Consider the following 15,914-nt stretch of genomic DNA (forward strand, 5'->3'; position numbering starts at 1 on the left):
TTTTTGGCTATAAATCATTTCTTATTGCCTGGGATAGTCTGGAGAAGATACTGCTGTGACTATCAAAGTGATTTTCTTGTTTTGAATTAGGTTACAGATTATGCCATTGCCAGGCGCATAGTAGATTTGCATTCAAGAATTGAGGAATCAATTGATCGAGTGTATTCCCTCGATGATATCAGAAGATATCTTCTCTTTGCAAGACAGTTTAAACCCAAGGTAACCTACCCTTTTGTACTGGGATATGGTATAATGGGTATATTGAAGTGGAATTTAAATAAGTGTATTATATGGAAATTAACTGAACCTGTCATCTACCTTAGTTCCTAAATTTTACAACTTTTTTTTTTTTTTTTTTCCTGGAACAGCAATTGTTTTTTCAGAGAGGGCTGAGAAAGGGAACTTTAAAAAAAATTCTGAATAATTCCATTATTCGTTTGGTGGTAATAAGATTTTTATAGCGGAAGAGTTTTGGATAACTGGATAATCTAGAACATTCCTTTATTTCAAACATTACTAAGAACCTTAAAATTGTTTATGTGCCTAAATCAATAGTTGAATTTTTCTTTGAGGGAAACATTGGATTCCTCTAGGCCATTATGATAAATACGAATTACTGTTTCACAGTGATTGATGTATTGTATTGGACTGACTCCATCATGGACCCAGGATTCTTACCTGGACATAAACCCCCAAATGCTTGGCATTTTCCCAAAATAGGGTATGAAAAGGAAAAAAAAAAATTTCATTCTGGTTGAGATTTTTACACTGTTGGCCAGCTTGACCTCTGGAAGGTGTTACTAGGTATTGATCATTTATCATCTTCACTTGATTATTCATGAGATTGTAGTTGGCTGTCACTGTCCCAGAAGAAATTTAATCATTTAAGGGTTATGGGTGATTCTTGTGTAAAAAAGAGCATCTGTTCTCCATGACTGCATACTGATATACTGATCCCTGTGTAACCTTGGCATGCTTCCTTAATATGCTGAATTCTTTGCTCTGAAAAGCTGAGTATCCTTTAGATATAAAGTTTATTGAAACAGCTTTTTTTTCCCCCAAAGACAGCATGAGTTAATTGAGCCTCAAATACTGAGCATTAATTTGTTTAATGAGCATTGACATCCTGAGGTGTAAAAGACATTACGTCTTGTTCCATTGCTTCAACTTGTTAAGCAGCTTTTAGAAATGGTCGTTTGCTTAAATACTAAGCTTTTTTTTCATGTTCATAAAATTAGTAACGTGGAATTCACAAGCCTGCTTATTATTAATCTCTTTTGAAAGACATTACAATAGTAATTTATTGTCACTGGCTTCTCCAAGTGTCAACCCTCTCAGTTCCCTAAATGTTTCCACCTGGAAGGCTCTTAAACTCGTGTTTACCGTAGCTCTCATCAAATAGAAATGTTTCTCTAACTTGAGTGATGATCTGAAACAGATTTCCAAAGAGTCAGAGGACTTCATTGTGGAACAATATAAACATCTCCGCCAGAGAGATGGTTCTGGAGTGACCAAGTCTTCATGGAGGATTACAGTGCGACAGCTTGAGAGCATGATTCGTCTCTCTGAAGCTATGGCTCGGATGCACTGCTGCGATGAGGTATCAGAGTCACTTTGATATGATGAGAGCAGAGATAAACAGATTTGTTGCCTTGTAGGCATGTTTTTAATCTTTGGTATGGGACGTACTAGAATTCGCTGCAAATATATTTTTATGTAACTGTCGAGTGCTCACAGGACCATGGAATTCTTCCCTTTTAAAAGCTTGTTAAGCATTTGAGTGTAGTTGTTAGACGAAGATGATCACGTCATAGGTTATAGAGTGCATAAAGACATAAGTTACCATTTAATACCTTTCATTCAGGAAAAATGTACTTAGACCCCACAAGGTACTAGTAGGCCTCTGCGCTGGCAATACAGATAAGATAATGTAGCCCCTGGCCTCAGAGGAACTCTCCTCCTTAGGTTGTATTTGTATAATGTTTGATTTTTAGATTGTTCTTTGAGCCCTGCGTTCCACGAGGATAGGTCAGTGGGTATTAATGGGGTAAAAGGGGAGTAGTACGAAAGGGCAATCAAGCGTCCCATCTTCGCTTCAACCAAAGCAGCCCTGCTTTTTCCTAGTTTTATTAATAGGTTTGATGGAAGGTTTTCTTTGGAAAGGGGGTTTGGCTTTTTTTTTTTTTTTTACAGAATGATGAGTTTTTTCACATACATCCTTATGAATACCCAGCTCAAGATCCAAAACATTTCCATAAGTTCAGAAAGTTCCCCCTGCCTCTTTTCAGTCTTAGCCCTCTTCCCCTGAAGTAACCACTGTTATGACTTCAATCACTACTTTTATCCCACAGGTTAATTTTTTGACGTTTTTCCCCTAAATTTTCAAATTCTTTGATACGGTACTTTACTGTTGACGAAGTACTTTCACACTAAGTTATTTAATATTCTTTGATTCACCTAATATTTAGGGAACACCTGTAGAGGACAAATAATGAATGAGAGCCCCTGCCTTCCATTGCTGCTAATCTGGTGGGAAGGAGACATGTATTTAATTAAGCATGTAAAAAATGAGAGAGAGTGGGTGATCAAATAATCTCTATACCAAATCCCCATGACACACAGTTTACCTGTGTAACAAACCTGTGTGTGTACCCCAAACCTAAAATAAAGGTTGGAAAGAAAAAAAAAAAAAACAATGAGAGGGAGAATATAATAGAGCATCACAAGCAGAGTACTGAGATGAATTACTTTAGGAGGAAGAGGACTCAGGGAGGGGCCGACATTTAAACCCAGTTACTGAAGGGTGTGCAGAATTTGGATAGGCCAGATACCCTGGGACAAGGTCATTCTAAAAGCATGCTAACATTTGTACTTTTTTTTTTCACTGTGATAGGTCCTGAAATGAGTTTCATGAAACTGATACGTGTCTTAGGGCAGTCTCTAATTTATTTTTATTTTGTTCTATTTTTAAAAATTAGTCTTTAAATAGATAGCAAATTCACATGATATTAAAATATATGCACATAAATTATACACACAAACATTTTCTGAATGAAATTTAGTATCTTTGCATATATTTAAGAGCTATTTCTGTCTCTTTATATGTTCATAATCTTTATCCGTTAAAAAAATTATTTTGTTAGGCCTTTCTCACTCTAAGATTATAAAAAATTCTCCCATTATTTTCCTAGCTAGTTTTCTAGTTGTTCCATCACCATTTATTGAACAATCCATCTTTTTGACACTGGTTCGGCATGCCTTAATTATATATTCTTGTGTGTGTTAGGATTTCCTTTTGTACTTTCTGTTCTGTTTCATTGAGTCTTATGTAAGAGGAGCTCTCTTACATTGGTACCATGATGTTTTAATCTATGGGGCTTTGTAGTTTAAATGTAGGGCTAGTTCCAGAGTGTTGTTCTCTTTCAGCTGTTAGGAACTAAGAAATCAGCTTGCTCTGTTTTAAAGAAAAACCTGGTATTTTTTATCAGTGTAACATTCAATTTATATTAACTTGAAGAATTGAAAACATCTTTATGATTTTTCCTATTCAATAGGATAGCACTTAGAATAGGTTAGGTTGTACTACTATAAAATCTCAGTTGCATAAAACAATTTTTTTGCTTTGCTACACATCCATTAGGTCATCAGGGGACTCACCTTGTCAAGTTACTCAGAGATTCAGGCTGATATAAAGGCTTGAACTTGGTATATGCTTTTTTGATGACAGAAAGCAGGGAAGAGAAGGTGGTGAGCCACGTGCTTTCTCCACCTTCTATCCAGAAATGGCACATACTCACGTTTCATTCGCCAGAGAAATTAACATGGCCGCCCCTAAGTTCAAGTGGATAGGGAAATGCCTTCCTACCAGGTGCACAGAATAAGAAGAGCAAACATTTGTGAACAGTTCTGATTACCACAAATACCACAGACACCTTTCCACTTAAGTCTTTTGTTTCACTCAGTAGTGTTTTAAACTTTTCTTCATATGTTTTTCGACATTTCTTATTGAATTTATTTCTTGATATTTTATCATTTTTGTTGGTACTGGAAGTAGCCTTTTTTTCCATTTCATTTTCTGTCCGGTTTCATTGCTGGTTGTTTTTTTGTTTTTTGTTTTGTTTTTGAGATGGAGTCTCGCTCTGTCACCCAGGCTGAAGTGCAGTGACGCAATCTCGTCTCAGTGCAACCTCTGCCTCCCGGGTTCAAGTGATTCTTCTGTCTCAGCCTCCCAAGTAGCTGGGATTACAGGCATGCGCCACCATGCCCAGCTAATTTTTTGTATTTTTAAGTAGAGATGGGGTTTCTTCATGTTGGTCAGGCTTGTTCTCTAACTCCCAACCTCAGGTGATCTGCCTGCCTCTGCCTCCCAAAGTGCTGGGATTATAGACGTGAGCCACCATGCCTGGCCTAGTTCTTATGGGATGTATATGTCTTTGGGTTCATATGATATGTATATATGTTTGTATTTCTTTTTTTTTTTTTTTTGGCCTTTTTTTTTTTTTTTTTTTTTTTATTATACTTTAAGTTCTAGGGTACATGTGCATAACGTTTATATCATGTATAACTCCCCAATGCAATCCCTCCCTCCTCCCCCCTCCCCATGATAGGCCCCAGTGTGTGATGTTCCCCTTCCCGAGTCCAAGTGATCTCATTGTTCAGTTCCCACCTATGAGTGAGAACATGCGGTGTTTGGTTTTCTCTTCTTGTGATAGTTTGCTAAGAATGATGGTTTCCAGCTGCATCCATGTCCCTACAAAGGACGCAAACTCATCCTTTTTGATGGCTGCATAGTATTCCATGGTGTATATGTGCCACATTTTCTTAATCCAGTCTGTCACAGATGGACATTTGGGTTGATTCCAAGTCTTTGCTATTGTGAATAGTGCCGCAATAAACATACGTGTGCATGTGTCTTTGTAGTAGAGTAATTTATAATCCTTTGGGTATATACCCAGTAGTGGGATGGCTGGGTCATATGGTACATCTAGTTCTAGATCCTTGAGGAATCGCCATACTGTTTTCCATAATGGTTGAACTAGTTTACAATCCCACCAACAGTGTAAAAGTGTTCCTATTTCTCCACATCCTCTCCAACATCTATTGTTTCCTGACTTCTTAATGATTGCCATTCTAACTGGTGTGAGATGGTATCTCATTGTGGTTTTGATTTGCATTTCTCTGATGGCGAGTGATGACGAGCATTTTTTCATGTGTCTGTTGGCTGTATGGATGTCTTCTTTTGAGAAATGTCTGTTCATATCCTTTCCCCACTTTTTGATGGGGTTGTTTGTTTTTTTCTTGTATATTTGTTTGAGTTCTTTGTAGATTCTGGATATTAGCCCTTTGTCAGATGAGTAGGTTGCAAAAATTTTCTCCCATTCTGTAGGTTGCCTGTTCACTCTGATGGTAGTTTCTTTTGCTGTGCAAAAGCTCTTTAGTTTAATGAGATCCCATTTGTCAATTTTGGCTTTTGCTGCCGTTGCTTTTGGTGTTTTAGACATGAAGTCCTTGCCCATGCCTATGTCCTGAATGGTACTACCTAGATTTTCTTCTAGGGTTTTTATGGTATTACGTCTAACATTTAAGTCTCTAATCCATCTTGAATTAATTTTCGTATAAGGGGTAAGGAAAGGATCCAGTTTCAGCTTTCTACTTGTGGCTAGCCAATTTTCCCAGCACCATTTATTAAATAGGGAATCCTTTCCCCATTTCTTGTTTTTGTCAGGTTTGTCAAAGATCAGATAGCTGTAGATGTGTGGTATTATTTCTGAGGACTCTGTTCTGTTCCACTGGTCTATTTCTCTGTTGTGGTACCAGTACCATGCTGTTTTGGTTACTGTAGCCTTGTAGTATAGTTTGAAGTCAGGTAGCGTGACGCCTCCAGCTTTGTCCTTTTGACCTAGGATTGTCTTGGCAATGCGGGCTCTTTTTTGGTTCCATATGAACTTTAAAGCCGTTTTTTCCAATTCTGTGAAGAAACTCATTGGTAGCTTGATGGGGATGGCATTGAATCTATAAATAACCTTGGGCAGTATGGCCATTTTCACGATATTGATTCTTCCTATCCATGAGCATGGTATGTTCTTCCATTTGTTTGTGTCCTCTTTGATTTCACTGAGCAGTGGTTTGTAGTTCTCCTTGAAGAGGTCCTTTACATCCCTTGTCAGCTGGATTCCTAGGTATTTTATTCTCTTTGAAGCAATTGTGAATGGAAGTTCATTCCTGACTTGGCTCTCTGCTTGTCTGTTACTGGTGTATAAGAATGCTTGTGATTTTTGCACATTAATTTTGTATCCTGAGACTTTGCTGAAGTTGCTTATCAGCTTAAGGAGATTTTGGGCTGAGACGATGGGTTTTTCTAAATATACAATCATGTCATCTGCAAACAGGGACAATTTGACTTCTTCTTTTCCTAACTGGATACCCTTGATTTCTTTCTCTTGCCTGATTGCCCTAGCCAGAACTTCCAACACGATGTTGAATAGGAGTGGTGAGAGAGGGCATCCCTGTCTTGTGCCAGTTTTCAAAGGGAATTTTTCCAGTTTTTGCCCATTCAGTATGATATTAGCTGTGGGTTTGTCGTAAATAGCTCTTATTATTTTGAGGTACGTTCCCTCAATACCGAATTTATTGAGCGTTTTTAGCATAAAGGGCTGTTGAATTTTGTCAAAAGCCTTTTCTGCATCTATTGAGATAATCATGTGGTTCTTGTCTTTGGTTCTGTTTATATGCTGGATTACGTTTATTGATTTGCGAATGTTGAACCAGCCTTGCATCCCAGGGATGAAGCCCACTTGATCATGGTGGATAAGCTTTTTGATGTGCTGCTGAATCCGGTTTGCCAGTATTTTATTGAGAATTTTTGCATCGATGTTCATCAGGGATATTGGTCTAAAATTCTCTTTTTTTGTTGTGTCTCTGCCAGGCTTTGGTATCAGGATGATGTTGGCCTCATAAAATGAGTTAGGGAGGATTCCCTCTTTTTCTATTGATTGGAATAGTTTCAGAAGGAATGGTACCAGCTCCTCCTTGTACCTCTGGTAGAATTCAGCTGTGAATCCATCTGGTCCTGGACTTTTTTTCGTGGGTAGGCTATTAATTGTTGCCTCAATTTCAGAGCCTGTTATTGGTCTATTCAGGGATTCAACTTCTTCCTGGTTCAGTCTTGGGAGAGTGTAAGTGTCCAGGAAATTATCCATTTCTTCTAGATTTTCTAGTCGATTTGCGTAGAGGCATTTATAGTATTCTCTGATGGTTGTTTGTATTTCTGTGGGGTCGGTGGTGATATCCCCTTTATCATTTTTTATTGCGTCTATTTGATTCCTCTCTCTTTTCTTCTTTATTAGTCTTGCTAGCGGTCTGTCAATTTTGTTGATCTTTTCAAAAAACCAACTCCTGGATTCATTGATTTTTTGGAGGGTTTTTGTGACTCTATCTCCTTCAGTTCTGCTCTGATCTTAGTTATTTCTTGCCTTCTGCTAGCTTTTGAATGTGTTTGCTCTTGCCTCTCTAGTTCTTTTAATTGTGATGTTAAAGTGTCAATTTTAGATCTTTCCTGCTTTCTCTTGTGGGCATTTAGTGCTATAAATTTCCCTCTACACACTGCTTTAAATGTGTCCCAGAGATTCTGGTATGTTGTATCTTTGTTCTCATTGGTTTCAAAGAACATCTTTATTTCTGCTTTCATTTCGTTATGTACCCAGTAGTCATTCAGGAGCAGGTTATTCAGTTTCCATGTAGTTGAGCGGTTTTGATTGAGTTTCTTAGTCCTGAGTTCTAGTTTGATTGCACTGTGGTCTGAGAGACAGTTTGTTATAATTTCTGTTCTTGTACATTTGCTGAGGAGTGCTTTACTTCCAATTATGTGGTCAATTTTGGAATAAGTGCGATGTGGTGCTGAGAAGAATGTATATTCTGTTGATTTGGGGTGGAGAGTTCTATAGATGTCTATTAGGTCCGCTTGGTGCAGAGATGAGTTCAATTCCTGGATATCCTTGTTAACTTTCTGTCTCGTTGATCTGTCTAATGTTGACAGTGGAGTGTTGAAATCTCCCATTATTATTGTATGGGAGTCTAAGTCTCTTTGTAGGTCTCTAAGGACTTGCTTTATGAATCTGGGTGCTCCTGTATTGGGTGCATATATATTTAGGAGAGTTAGCTCTTCCTGTTGAATTGATCCCTTTACCATTATGTAATGGCCTTCTTTGTCTCTTTTGATCTTTGATGGTTTAAAGTCTGTTTTATCAGAGACTAGGATTGCAACCCCTGCTTTTTTTTGTTCTCCATTTGCTTGGTAGATCTTTCTCCATCCCTTTATTTTGAGCCTATGTATGTCTCTGCATGTGAGATGGGTCTCCTGAATACAGCAGACTGATGGGTCTTGACTCTTGATCCAGTTTGCCAGTCTGTGTCTTTTAATTGGAGCATTTAGTCCATTTACATTTAAGGTTAATATTGTTATGTGTGAACTTGATCCTGTCATTATGATATTAACTGGTTATTTTGCTCATTAGTTGATGCAGTTTCTTCCTAGCCTCGATGGTCTTTACATTTTGGCATGTTTTTGCAATGGCTGGTACCGGTTGTTCCTTTCCATGTTTAGGGCTTCCTTCAGGGTCTCTTGTAAGGCAGGCCTGGTGGTGACAAAATCTCTAAGCATTTGCTTATCTGTAAAGGATTTTATTTCTCCTTCACTGATGAAACTTAGTTTGGCTGGATATGAAATTCTGGGTTGAAAATTCTTTTCTTTAAGAACGTTGAATATTGGCCCCCACTCTCTTCTGGCTTGTAGAGTTTCTGCCGAGAGATCTGCTGTTAGTCTGATGGGCTTCCCTTTGTAGGTAACCCGACCTTTCTCTCTGGCTGCCCTTAAGATTTTTCCCTTCATTTCAACTTTGGTGAATCTGGCAATTATGTGTCTTGGAGTTGCTCTTCTGGAGGAGTATCTTTGTGGCGTTCTCTGTATTTCCTGAATTTGAATGTTGGCCTGCCCTACTAGGTTGGGGAAGTTCTCCTGGATGATATCCTGAAGAGTGTTTTCCAACTTGGTTCCATTTTCCCCCTCACTTTCAGGCACCCCAATCAGACGTAGATTTGGTCTTTTTACATAATCCCATACTTCTTGCAGGCTTTGTTCATTTCTTTTTCTTCTTTTTTCTTTTGGTTTTCTCTTCTCGCTTCATTTCATTCATTTGATCCTCAATCGCTGATACTCTTTCTTCCAGTTGATCGAGTCGGTTACTGAAGCTTGTGCATTTGTCATGTATTTCTCGTGTCATGGTTTTCATCTCTGTCATTTCGTTTATGATCTTCTCTGCATTAATTAGTCTAGCTGTCAATTCTTCCACTTTTTTTTCAAGATTTTTAGTTTCTTTGCGCTGGGTACGTAATTCCTCCTTTAGCTCTGAGAAGTTTGATGGACTGAAGCCTTCTTCTCTCATCTCGTCAAAGTCATTCTCTGACCAGCTTTGATCCGTTGCTGGCGATGGGCTGCGCTCCTTTGCAGGGGGAGATGCGCTCTTATTTTTTGAATTTCCAGCTTTTCTGCCCTGCTTCTTCCCCATCTTTGTGGTTTTATCTGTCTCTGGTCTTTGATGATGGTGACGTACTGATGGGGTTTTGGTATAGGTGTCCTTCCTGTTTGATAGTTTTCCGTCTGACAGTCAGAAGGACTGTCTGTTGGTCTGTTGGAGATTGCTTGAGGTCCACTCCAGACCCTGTTTGCCTGGGTATCAGCAGCAGAGGTTGCCAAAGATAGAATATTGCTGAGCAGCGAGTGTACCTGTCTGATTCTTCCTTTGGAAGTTTCCTCTCAGGGATGACTCCACCCTGTGAGGTGTGGGGTGTCAGACTGCCCCTAGTGGGGGATGTCTCCCAGCTAGGCTACTCAGGGGTCAGGGACCCACCTGAGCAGGCAGTCTGTCCGTTCTCGGATCTCAACCTCCGCGTTGGGAGATCCACGGCTCTCCCCAAAGCCATATGTTTGTATTTCTACAAGTACATACTTAGGAGTGGAATTGTTGGGTCATAGGTTAATGCATGTTTTTCTGCCAAACAGTTGTGTCAATTTCTGTTTTCACCTGCTGTGAATGAGAGTTGTTCTACCTTCTTGTCAACACTTGATATTGTCAGTCATTTTAGCCATTCTGGTGAATTTTTAGTGCTGTTTCTGTGTATGTAAGAGAGAGAATGAGAGAAGGTGTTTGTGAGAAAAGCAAAGCAACACAGAGTGTGTGTGTTTGTGAGGAAACCAAAATACATACTACTGTGATTTCATTGGGAGAAAATCTGTTTGGTATATCAAGAAAAGTAACTGAATTACTTCATCATTATTGGTTTAGGTCCAACCTAAACATGTGAAGGAAGCTTTCCGGTTACTGAATAAATCAATCATCCGTGTGGAAACACCTGATGTCAATCTAGATCAAGAGGAAGAGATCCAGATGGAGGTAGATGAGGGTGCTGGTGGCATCAATGGTGAGATACTTGTTCATATGACTGTTTTGGAGTTAGGGACCAAAACATTTTCTGAGATGTCATGTGGTAGAAGTACACCTGCTGATGGTTAATGAAGTCTATGGTAGCAAAAAGGAAAAAGCAGATACTGAATTCTATTAACTGTTTATAAGTTAAAATGAAATTAAATAGTTGATAGATATATATATATATATATATATATACTTGGCCAGTGCGGTGGCTCTCACCTATAATCCCAGCACTTTGGGAGGCTAAGGCAGGCGGATCACAGGGTCAGGAGTTTGAGAACACCCTGGCCAATATGGTGAAACCCCGTCTCTACTAAAAATACAAAAATTAGCTGTGCGTGGTAGAGGCTGCCTGTAGTCCCAGCTACTTGGGAGGCTGAGGCAGGAGAATCTCTTGAACCCGGGAGGCGGAGGTTGCAGTGAGCTGAGACGTGCCACTGCACTCCAGCCTGGGTGACAGAGTGAGACTCTGTCTCAAAAAATATATATATATATATTTGAGAGACTAAAATAAAAGGCACCAAAATGGTGATAATAGACATAAATCCCCTGGGTTTTACCCTAATTTGTATTGTTGTTTTGCTTCTGAATTAAAAACGTTGTTTAAATCACATTAGAACAGAAAAATACTAGAAATTTTATTTATTTTGAGATGGAGTCTCATTCTGTCACCCAGGCTGGAATGCCTTGGCACACTCGTGGCACTGCAGCCTTAACTTCCTGAGCTCAAGCAGTCCTTCTCCCTCAGCCTCTCTCATAGCTGGGACTATATGCCCATGCCACCACTTCTGGCTAATTTTTTGAAAATTTTTTGTAGAGACAGGACCTCGCCATATTGCCCACGCTGGTAGAATTTTTTATTTTGTATATAATACTGCAAGTGGACTTTCAGATTGTGAAATCTTTATATCTGATCCCTCACATTCCTCCCAAGTTAGTTTTTGTCTTTACTAGTAGAGTTTATACATTTGCTTCTAATTTATTTGAAAGTTATTATATACTCTGTATAACTGTATGCTTGGTTGTTTTTTTTTTTTTGAGACGGAGTTTTGCTTTTGTTGCCCAGGCTGGAGTACAATGGTGCAGTCTCATCTCACTGCAACCTTTGCTTCCCGTGTTCAATCTATTCTCCTGCCTCAGCCTTCTGAGTAGCTGGGATTACAGGCACCCACCACCACGCCCAGCGAATTTTTGTATTTTTAGTATAGACAGGATTTCACCATGTTGGCCAGGCTGGTCTCAAACTCCTGACCTCAGGTGATCTGCCCGCCTTAGCCTCACAAAGTGCTGGGATTACAGGCGTGAGCCACTGCACCTAGCCAGTTTATTTCATTTTTCATTTTTATTTTTTGGCAGAGGAGATCATGTGGGAATGTATGCTTGTTTTAAAATTAGTATTAAGGCTGGGTGTGGTGGCCCATGCCTTTAATCCCAGCACTTTGGGAGACCAAGGCAGGAGGATCACTTGAACCCAGTAGTTCGAGATGAGCCTGGGCAACATAGCAAGACCCTGTCTCTAAAACAAATAAAATAATAATAATTTTTAAAAGTGAAAAAATCAGTATTAAATATAAGTAGTATATTTGTAAATACTTGACAAGGAGATGTTAGGGGCACAAAAATAAGATTCAGGTGGTCAATTTTTCACTTAGGTCATGCTGACAGTCCTGCTCCTGTGAATGGGATCAACGGCTACAGTGAAGACATAAATCAAGAGTCTGCTCCCAAAGCCTCCTTAAGGCTGGGCTTCTCTGAGTACTGCCGAATCTCTAACCTTATTGTGCTTCACCTCAGAAAGGTGGAAGAAGGTGAGGCTTACCTGGTACTGCTTACATGCTCAGTCACTTCTGTAAGCTCTGTTCACATAGGCCACTTGTGATTGCCAAACTTCGTGTTGTTCTGTTGGAAGAAAGGATAAGTTGTTAGATAAACTCACTTTAGCAAAGTAAATTTGTGGAGTATCAGCATACCTGCCAGCCTGAACATTTCTTCACAAGCTTATTGTCAGGCAGAGGTTTGTAGGTCCTTCTTTTTAACATTCTAAGCCTATTTTAATAATTTTGGGACCCGATAACATATGAAGCAGCACATACAAATGTTTTTACAAATGCAGAATTACTATTCCCTTACAATGGTCCTGTTTAAAACAGCTGGACCCTTAGGGTATATTTTAACAGTAATTAATTGAACCCAGAAATCTGTACTATCAAAAGGCCATTGTAGACTAGAAATGGGGTAAAATCCTCATCTAGTTATTAGTAAAGTGTGGCATCTGGACACTAGTACGCTTCCTACCCTTAACTGCTTTACCATGCTATTCAAAGTTTTATCACCCTATAGTTAACTGGAAAGCGGAAGGAAAAATGACGAATTCAAGATGTTGAACCTAAACTTCTACTTGATAGTTAAGCATCAGATAATTCTTGATTAAAAGCCCCAAGGATGGCTTGTGCCGGCTTCCTGGAGTATTTTGTCATCACAGTATTTGCTCTGCTGTGAAAGAAGAGAACAAGAGATTGTCGTTTCTGCCCTTGTTCCCTTGGGAACTTTAGACCGGTAGGAGAGAAGGCAACAAAGTGGCCACTAGGACACCTCAGCTTTTGTCCTCATTCCCATCTTGCACAAAATGATTTGGGAACTCAGGGTGTTTTTGATTCATGTTATATGTCATTATTCTTTTCTCCCTCATACAGCTAAGTTTTAAACATAACAGAAGTTGAGTTTTATGATAGTTACGTTATCCAGGTCCAAACATTTCCTATGTGTTGACAGTTCTACCAGGACTTTCTAAAAGTCTGGTAGACGTTGGACTTGTTAAAAGAAGCAGGCAGTTCAGTTAGTAAGATGAACCTTGCTAAAATAAACAGGTAATTTTTTATTTTGAGTGAATACTCATGAATTTTACTTAAACTCCAGTTCCATAAAGCCTTACCCTTTCTACAGAGGAAAAGTTGTTATATTTCAGAATTTTTGCTTGCTATTGCTTCATTCCTAATTTACGCTTTTAGTTTCTGTTGGCAAACATTCTCAGAGGTGGTAAAGCATAGGAAGATGAAGAAAAGACCTTCATACTTTGAAATCTTAATAGCTTTAAGAAACGTATTTCTTATAATCTATTTTATTAGGTTTCTCTCCTTACGGATAAAGGAAGGCATGCTTTAATACAAGTGATACGACTTGTTATTTCAGGCTTATGCTAGAACATTGCGGACTTTATGTCAGCAGATGTACTTTCGGGCAGCTTGATGTTTATCTAATCTGTACATTATCTTGTTGTATATGTGGCAGAAATTTAACCAAGGACTGACAGTACAATTTGCTAGGTTAATTTAAATGTGTTTTTTTTTTTTGTTGCAGAAGAGGACGAGTCAGCATTAAAGAGGAGCGAGCTTGTTAACTGGTACTTGAAGGAAATCGAATCAGAAATAGACTCTGAAGAAGAACTTATAAATAAAAAAAGAATCATAGAGAAAGTTATTCATCGACTCACACACTATGTAGGTGCAGAAGTGCGCTTGTTCTGGTATCAGGGAGGGAGGAAGTTCATGCCCTGTATCTGCAGGTTCACTAGTGAAATTTTTTTTGACCTTTGTTTGTTTTGAATCATTGGAGTATAGTCAGAAGTATGAGTTGTAAAATAAGGGAGAATTAACAGCAGGTAAATGACTTATTTCCTCTGCTGAAACAAGCAGAATTTAGGTTAAGTCTCAGAAGGTGGGATTGAGGTCTTACTAGTTAGGTGTTTTAAGCTTGTTTCCCACCCTCCTATTTGCCCTTGGTCGTACTGCTGTCACTTACTCCCTATGTTTCATTTTCCTCACATTCTTAGTTCCCACCTTACCCAACCCAATAGTAAATCTTCTGTCTTACTTATTTGGTGAAACCTCAAACTAGGTTAAATATAACTTTTTTTTTCTTGTATCCTTTTCTGAGCAGCGGAAATTATCTGGAGAAAAGCATACAATTGTGAGCCCAGTATTATTTAAATTGATGACCAGAAGTCTCAAGTGGACAGTTCTTATTGTCTCATCAACCTCATGACAGCACTGCCCAGTGCAATTCCTTTTCCCTGGTCAGCTCTTTGCCTCACTGTCTCACAGGACCATCGCATGCCTTCTCTCCATTCCTGTCAGCTGGCCATTCGCAGTACTCAGCCTGTCCACAGCTTTGTCACAGTTGATCACTCCTAAAAATACTGTCTTCTTAACTTGGTTCTGAGTCACTATATCCTCATGGGGCTTCTTTCTCACCAGTTATTCTCTCTTAGTCTCTTTCCCTGAATCTATCTTTTTTTTCAGACGGAGTTTCGCTCTTGTTGCGCAGACTGGAGTGCAGTGGCACAGCTCACAGCAGCCTCCGCCTCCCGGGTTCAAGTGATTCTCCTGTCTCATCCTCCCAAGTAGCTAGGATTACAGGAGCCTGCCACCATGCCCAGCTAATTTTTGGGGGGTTTTTTGTTGTTTTTTTTTTTTTTTTTTCAGTAGAGACAGGGTTTTGCAATGTTGGCCAGGCTGATCTAGAACTCCTAACCTCAGGCAATACACCCACCTTGGCCTCCCAAACTGCTGGGATTAGAGGTGTGAGCCACCGTGCCTGGCCTGAATCTTTCTCTTCTTACTTTACTCGCAGATTGCTTACATTCATTACCTAAGTGATCTCATTTGGTTTTATGAATTTACCCATCTACTGATGACTTCCACATTTATGTCACCAGCTCTCACCACTCCTGTAAACTCCAGATGTGTAGAGCTGGTTGCCTACTGAGAGCATTTAACAGGCATCTCGTGCTTAATGTGTTCAAAAACAGAGTTGTTCTTACTCAGCTGCTATAGGCCAAACGCTTTGAAATTATCTTTGACTCCTTGATTCCATTCTCCTCTCACAACTCCTCTTCAGCAGCAAATCCGCTGACCCCTACCTTCAGTGTGTGTATGTTTTCTGTTCTCTTTTTACTGCCTTCACCAGCCCACCCAAGCCACCAGGCGTGGACTGTTGCAGGAGCCTCATAATTGTCCTTTTTTTGTACTGGCGTCTTGCTCAGCAGCCAGATAAGTCTTTTTTTTTTTTTTTTTTTTTGAGACGGAGTCTCCCTCTGTCGCCCAGGCTGGAGTGCAGTGGCACAATCTCGGCTCACTGCAAGCTCCACCTCCCGGGTTCACGCCATTCTCCTGCCTCAGCCACCCGAGTAGCTGGGACTACAGGCGCCCGCCACCTAGCCCGGCTAGCTTTTTTGTATTTTTTAGTAGAGACGGGGTTTCACCATGTTAGCCAGGATGGTAGGATGGTCTCGATCTCCTGACCTTGTGATCCGCCCGTCTCGGCCTCCCAAAGTGCTGGGATTACAGGCTTGAGCCACCGCGCCCGGCCCAGATAAGTCTTTTTAAAATGTAAATCAGATTATTTTACTGCCCTCCCTTCCAGTGCTTCTCT

At 39.7% G+C, this 15,914-nt stretch overlaps 1 protein-coding gene and 1 long non-coding RNA gene across 2 annotated transcripts in view; one reads left to right on the forward strand and one right to left on the reverse strand.

Moving 5' to 3' along the window:
* MCM6 (minichromosome maintenance complex component 6) overlaps nt 1-15,914 on the forward strand; it is a 43,429-nt gene that overhangs the window by 24,450 nt on the left and 3,065 nt on the right. Inside the window, exons 12-16 of the mRNA XM_033231653.1 lie at nt 91-219; nt 1,439-1,600; nt 10,341-10,476; nt 12,137-12,292; nt 13,842-13,981. Of these exons, the coding sequence (XP_033087544.1) occupies nt 91-219; nt 1,439-1,600; nt 10,341-10,476; nt 12,137-12,292; nt 13,842-13,981 (723 nt within the window). The remainder of the gene's footprint in view (nt 1-90; nt 220-1,438; nt 1,601-10,340; nt 10,477-12,136; nt 12,293-13,841; nt 13,982-15,914) is intronic.
* The window catches only part of LOC117095071, a 28,687-nt gene that overhangs the window by 3,965 nt on the left and 8,808 nt on the right, over nt 1-15,914 (reverse strand). Inside the window, exon 3 of the long non-coding RNA XR_004441799.1 lies at nt 12,304-12,383. This is a non-coding gene — a long non-coding RNA (uncharacterized LOC117095071). The remainder of the gene's footprint in view (nt 1-12,303; nt 12,384-15,914) is intronic.

Source organism: Trachypithecus francoisi, unplaced genomic scaffold (assembly GCF_009764315.1).
Source record: "Trachypithecus francoisi isolate TF-2019V2 unplaced genomic scaffold, Tfra_2.0 Lachesis_group13, whole genome shotgun sequence".
NCBI lineage: Eukaryota > Metazoa > Chordata > Mammalia > Primates > Cercopithecidae > Trachypithecus > Trachypithecus francoisi.